At 37.4% G+C, this 6,673-nt stretch overlaps 1 protein-coding gene across 3 annotated transcripts in view; it reads right to left on the bottom strand.

Moving 5' to 3' along the window:
* rasgrf2b (Ras protein-specific guanine nucleotide-releasing factor 2b) overlaps positions 1-6,673 on the bottom strand; it is a 53,999-nt gene that overhangs the window by 29,553 nt on the left and 17,773 nt on the right. For all 3 annotated transcript variants that reach the window (XM_014002592.1, XM_014002593.1, XM_014002594.1), the window contains exons 2-3: positions 4,687-4,793; positions 3,221-3,368 (exon numbers count right to left, since the gene is read on the bottom strand). In XM_014002592.1, the coding sequence (XP_013858046.1) occupies positions 3,221-3,368; positions 4,687-4,793 (255 nt within the window). The remainder of the gene's footprint in view (positions 1-3,220; positions 3,369-4,686; positions 4,794-6,673) is intronic.

Below are 6,673 nucleotides of genomic sequence, written 5' to 3'. Positions count from 1 at the left end.
CAGAATATTTTTATTACAGTAAAAGATCACATGGTATGTCACATGTTGCCTGATTGTTCAGAACAGCTGGGAATTTGTCTGTTAGCAAAATATTTCACCAGTCAAAGCATAGATTATTTTTGAAACTTTTGAAAATTAATAACATTACATACATTGACAGCAAATTAACTTTTAGAGTCAGTTTTAGTGACTGTAAAATGGCTACAATTTAGTTAATTTTACAAATGCTGATCTGCATTTTGGTGTGGTAGCTGAGAGCCTTAACATCTACCAAAAGACTGCAAACTTTTTCTTTAAAATTCTAGCATTGAAGGCATTTTTTACTAAAATTCCAGTTCATTACTATGTTTCCTCCAGAAACTATTTGTAAAAATGTTTAAACTACTTGAATGATTTCAAACAAAAACAAAATTATAAATAGTAGTGATGTTTTCTGATAAACCTCATTTACAGCTACAAAACTCAACCCTGAAGCAATTTAAAAGTAACACTTTCTACAGAACAGCTCATCTTTAAACTGCTATAAAAGAGAATGAACCCATAACTTTGATTTCTGCTCCTCTTCCACCTCTAAATTGTAACATTTAATAGCTTTCTCGCTGAGTTTTAAACTTATTAGCCCAGTTTGATTTAAAATATCGTGTCTACCTCCAAACCCCCGTAGGAGATCTGCCTCCAGCCAGCAAGTTTCTGCTCATTATTTAGTGAGAATAAAAACAAAAATATGATCTAAGCTTTCCAGTCTGTGGAGCAGTTTGTCTCTGGTCGTTTGCACCGTTCACACTGAAGATGTGATTAAATCAGCCTTTAAAGAGCATCACACCTTTATACATGGTGTTTTATGGTGCTTGTTTTCTGTTTTCTGGTTTCTTGTCTTTTTATTTTTTTATTTAAATGTTGCAGTTTTACAGTGTCACAAAAATACTCTTTTGTTTTTTGTGTTTGTCTCTATCAGCTTGGCGCCATCTTGTTTCTCGTTCTCCACAGTTTCAGCAGCAATAGAAGCATGTTTCCTCAAATTTAGTCATTCTTCCTTACTTTTCTGTATGATTTTAAGATTTTTACCTGTGTGCAGCCCTTTTTATTTTCTTATTTTAACACGACTTTGTTCCATCGAGCTTTCTCAGTTCAGCAAATCTCTAAACCAACACTGAACCACAGGAGAGATGCTTTGCAGCTGCTGCCTTTAATAGGGTTGTCTCCACATGCTCGACTTGCCTAATGCGTACAAAGCTCAGTAATTTTGCCCTTAAACATGTCTTTTTTTTTTGTTGCCTTTTACTGCAGCTGGATACATACTTTTCTTTTGCTTTTATTTATAGTCTAAGACCTTTACAACAGCTTTAATAAAGACTAATGTCACCAATTTGTTGTAGTTTTGTTCCAAAGTTTACTTTAAATATATTTAATATGAATAAAAAAAATTCTGAAGTGATAATACAGTAATTACATTGTACAAAAACAAATACATTTGAAGAGAATAAAGTTAAATCTTCTATTTAAAACAGCTTTTCAAAGTCCAACAGGATCACTTGTTGTTTATGTCAAAATAATTAGTTTTGTTAACCTGATTATGTCATGATCTGTGTTTATTTTCTTAGTTTTCCTAGTGTTTTCTATGTTCCCCAGTGTGTCCTTGCCCAGCTGCCCCTCATCACTCTGCTGATTACCCTTGTGTTTCTCTCCAGGTGTTTTCTGTTCCCTGATTAGTTTGCTGTGTATTTAAACCCTGTCCTGTCTCAGTCTGGTGTCGGDTCATTGTTRATKGTTCCATGTGTTCCTCGTGCTCTGTTCCCCTCGTGCYTGTGACTCYCCATACTTGTAAGTTTGCTGCCAGCAGCCCTCCTTTAGTTATTTATAAATAAATTTTTGTTATATTTTTGAGCCTGCCTGCGCCCTGGATCTGTTCCTGTCTAAACCTAACAGATTAGTGTGATGTGATAACCTGCGCTGTGTGTCAGCGTGAGGAACCAGAGAGTAGTAGTTTGATTTGTGTGAGTTTCATATCTGAGCAAGAATGTGTAATTTATCATGCAGCACAAACGGTTTGTGTTGGACGTTGGTGAGCAGGCTGATGAATGGTCTTTATCGAACGGCTTCTCCTCCCACACCCAGAGGTGTAGAAATAAACACATATACATCTATAGAGGTGTGCACACAGACATGTGTGTTTGAACATTCTTCTTCTAGGACTCTGTGTGTTTTGTGGCAGGAACATGATCACAGGTCTGTGTGGGCAGGCTGGGGAGTAAATAACAATATATTCCTAATCCCCATAAAAAAGAGAGAAAATAAAACAGGTTAGATTTCAGMATTTAAAAATCTCTGGAATGAGTTTCTTTTTATTGAAAACTATCTAGATCATTTTTTTTTTTATAAATGGTACAGATTGTGTTATGCTGAGTCTTTTATTTTTATTATGAGTGGACAGAATATCCACAAAGTTTTAAACATATCTTGAACTTAATATGTGCACATAATACCCAAATAAATATGACTATAATATAATATGACTACCACTTTGGAAGGGCCAAAATACCAAAACATCATCTGACATGGAGCTTTTCAAATCATTATGATGAAGTTTCACCACCCTGAGATGGAGCAAATAGTGACATTTTGGCCTCTGGTCCATGGACAATACGTCAGCTGCATGTTGAGTTTAGGAGCCCAAAAAAAATCACTTGTTTGTGCTCCTAAAACAACATACATAAATTTTTGTTTTGTCCTATTCTGAAGGTAAGCGAAGGATGAAGTGATGTCAGTATTTTTCTTTATTGCCATTTTAAATTATAATATTAAAGAATTCCATTTTATTTGGATTAGTAATGCTCCGTTATAATGACGAACTCTTTGTGATAACATCGTTCCAATTATTTCGCTGGAGATGATTTGTGAATGAATGTCTAGCAGCAGGAACGATACCTGAAGGGGAGGACATGCAATAAGAGGAACACACTCTCTCCTGCATTAAACTGCCCAACAAACTGCAGGTTGAAGGAGTGGTTTTAATGAAAAGCACTAAACCAGACAGACACGTGTCAGCTGTTGTCCTGTGCATTTTATGAAATGCTCAAGCTTCTGTTTAATAATAAATCACGGTGCATTGTTTTGCAAAAGTGGGAAAACCTCATGGCTTCAAATTTTTTGACAGAAAATAAACCGAAGTGACTGTGAGATGATGAAAATCTTGAGGAATGTCATTGTAAATCTGATCTACCTCTGACTTCAGCCTCTCGATCTCGGTGTCCTGGTCCTCCAGCTGAGTGCGCAGCTGGTTGGCTGCCACCTTCTCCGTCTCCACGATTTGCACAAGGTGGATGTATTTTTGCATCAGCACTTCTCGTTCAATAATGAGGTCAGAGTAGCTGAAAGGAAAAAACAGGAACTTTTAAACAAAAACAGCCCTAATTTCAAACTTTTCTAAAAAAAATAACACAACCATTTTTTTATTCAAACTATTTAACAAACACATATACAAAAATATATTTTTTCAATTCAATTCAATTTAATTCAATTCAATAATTTATTCATTTCATTAAAAAATACTATATAAAATAATAAAAAATAAACAAAAACCAAAAAAATATACAAATTTTCAGTGTATTTTTTGATCAAATTGATCACATTTACAAAATAATCATTCCTATACATGACAGCAGCTCACAATAAAACACTGTATGAAGAAAATAAAACGGGTAGTAATACATACTACAGCTCAGTACCTACAGGTTACTACTTGTGTACTTACAGGGTATGCACCTGGTACCTGTAGGGTACTTACATGTACGTACCTGGTATGTATTTGGTACCTGTGAGGACTGGACTTCCTTATAAAATGACTTGTTCCTCTGTAATTACCAGGTTTGTACCTGGTACTTATCTAGTAGGTAGGACTTAAATACCAGGAAAGTATACTTGTTACAGGGTACTTATAGTCGACTTACCATGTTCATACCAGGTATGTATCTAATACTTAGCTGGTGCAAACCAGTACCTTGTAACCAATACCATAAATTACCTGGTAAGTTACTTGCCTAGAAAGTATCAATACTTTATTCTATATAATAATACTAAAGTTGGTTACTGTTATTCTTTTGTTATAACTGAGTCCTAAATCATGTCTCCTTATAAAACCAGCTTTGCATTAAATTAAACATGATTATTAATTAGGCCAACAACACACACTGTCATGTTAGATTAAACTGATATCCTGCTGCTTGATCCAGTAAAATGGTTCCTTTTTTGTGCCGAGGAACAGAAAGCACAGAAACTCCTCAGACTGAAGAAGTCTCTGAGGAGAGACGAAACTTTTCATTRAATAAGAAACCATCCTAAACTAAACTTTTATTTTATTATTATTATTTTTCTACCTGGATCACTGAGATGCATTGGGACAACAGAAAGCACAGTTTCAGCCTGAATAAAATGATTATGTCYCAGTCCCACAGAAATGTTCCTTTGATGTAGTGGTTCTCAGTTCCGGTCCTCATGACCCACTATCCTGCATGTTCTAGCTGTTTCCCTGCTCTTCAGCATGTCTTTAAGTCCTGCAGAAGCCTGTTAATCACTAATTCATTTAAATCATGTTTGCCAAAGCAGGGAAACAACTAAAACATACAAGATAGTGGGGTCACAAGGACCGGAATTGAGAAGCACTGCCTTGATGGGCTGTGCTGTTCGTACCTCGCCTGCTGGATGGCCTCCACCCATTCGTCACACTCGCTCTCCTCATCTGTCCGCAGCTCCAGAGGTTTTTGTCCATCGTGACCAAACACAATCAGGAAGTAGTGCTAGAAGAACAAAGCGAATAAACATTTTATAACTGACACATTGATGAAAATAGTTCATGATAAATTTATTGAAAGTCTCAATAAGTTTATTTAGTATTTGAAACAATACAAATCAAGATGGAGGCCACAGCTAACCAACACAAAAGGGAGACAAAACTCAGTCAGCTTTACTGAAACGATTTAATCCTCAACTTATTTTTGAAGCTAATAGATCCCGTGTTTGTTGTGTTTTTCCTGTTCCTATGAATCCAGATTAAAGTTTCACACACCTCGCTAAAAGCAGGCAGAGTGCAGTTTGAGGGAGGGTTGGTGGCTCAACACAGTCATTTGCTCGCTGAAATAAAACATCAGTTGTCTTCTCCCATCAGCCTATTATCATCAGCATCAATTAGCCTGCTCCCTGTTACTCTCCTCCCCCTTTTATTATTCTTATGAATTTCCATCCAAATCTATCTTTAAAAATCTCTCCCACATGCAGACGCATGCCATCACATGCAACTGCAGATACAGTGGAGCTCACACACACACACACACACACACACACACACACACACACACACACACACACACACAGATGAGCATTATGAGAAGTGATAGAAGCTTTTATTCAAATGGTCGTGTCCCGGAGCAAACAAACTTCCAAAAGAGCTGCTATTCTTAGTCAAGGAAACCAGAGAAGACTGAACTCTGCCTGGTTGTTCTGTTCTCACTTTTATCCATCTATTTCCTCCTCCTCCTCTCTCTCTCCCTCTCTCTCTCTCTCTCTCTCTCTCTCTCGCTCTCGCTCTCGCTCTCGCTCTCGCTCTCGCTCTCGCTCTCGCTCTCGCTCTCGCTCTCTCTCGCTCTCTCTCGCTCGCTCTCTCTCTGCGTTTCACCTATCTTCCCACTCCGCCTCCTCGGCCTCGCTCAACAAGCGTCCTCACTTCTCTTTTTTGTCAAAGCCCACTCCTCCTCCTCCTCCATCCCCACATCCCTTCATCTTTTTTATCTCTTTGTGTCTCCCTCAGTGAGGATTCAGTGAACCAAATGGAGTCTGGAGGAGAGACGTTTTGCCCCGTAGGTTGATGGATGGGCTTTAGCTCCTGCAGTGGAAATGGGCCGGGAGACGAGGACAGATTATTAGAACAAGCACACTCGGAGACCACCTCCATGCTTATATTATGTGTTTGTCATTTGAATTCACTGCCCGGCTCTACTTTGCAACATCAACACTGATCTGAGCTCCAATGCTTTCTGACAGGGAGAGAGGACAGAGAGACGCGAGAGAGGGGTCTTACATAATATTTCTTAACCAAGTACGTATTTCTAAATTGTGTCACCACCTAACAAGATAACATTTCCATGGCAACGCAACGTTTGACGCTTCAGCTGAATGTTCCATTCTCTGCTTTTTGGTGCTGCGTCTTTTATTTTTTAAAGCTTTTTTGATAGGTCCTTCCTGCAATTTTAGACACGAGGAAAAAAAAGCAACAGATTTTTGTAAATGCAGATTTTAGTGGTGCAACGATGTCATTTACTTACACTGCATGTAGAAGATAAAAGGTTTACATGTTTTCAACACTTTATTTGGTGAAAATAAATATTTCTACAGGCATTTTTTTATTATTTACCCTGATGTTCTGATCTCACATGTCTCCAACTCTAAAACATACCAAAGGAGCATTTGTTTAAGTGAAAGGAGTAGAGATTTATTGTAAGTTAATAACTTAGTATTCCTTAAAAGGAAAACATTTTGTCTGAAACATTTCATGCCTGAGTTTTAGCTAAAGGCAGACAAATATTTTACACTTTCTGGGACACTAAATAGAATTAGCCAAAGCTAAGAGTTGCTGAATGGTAAATTTTTAAAGAAAGAAGAATAAAATGACAAAAACAGAGCC

The sequence above is a fragment of the Austrofundulus limnaeus genome, unplaced genomic scaffold, assembly GCF_001266775.1.
Source record: "Austrofundulus limnaeus strain Quisiro unplaced genomic scaffold, Austrofundulus_limnaeus-1.0 Scaffold14, whole genome shotgun sequence".
Lineage (NCBI taxonomy): Eukaryota > Metazoa > Chordata > Actinopteri > Cyprinodontiformes > Rivulidae > Austrofundulus > Austrofundulus limnaeus.
Note: the sequence above shows the minus strand (reverse complement) of the source record. Positions and strands in the feature narration are given on the sequence as shown.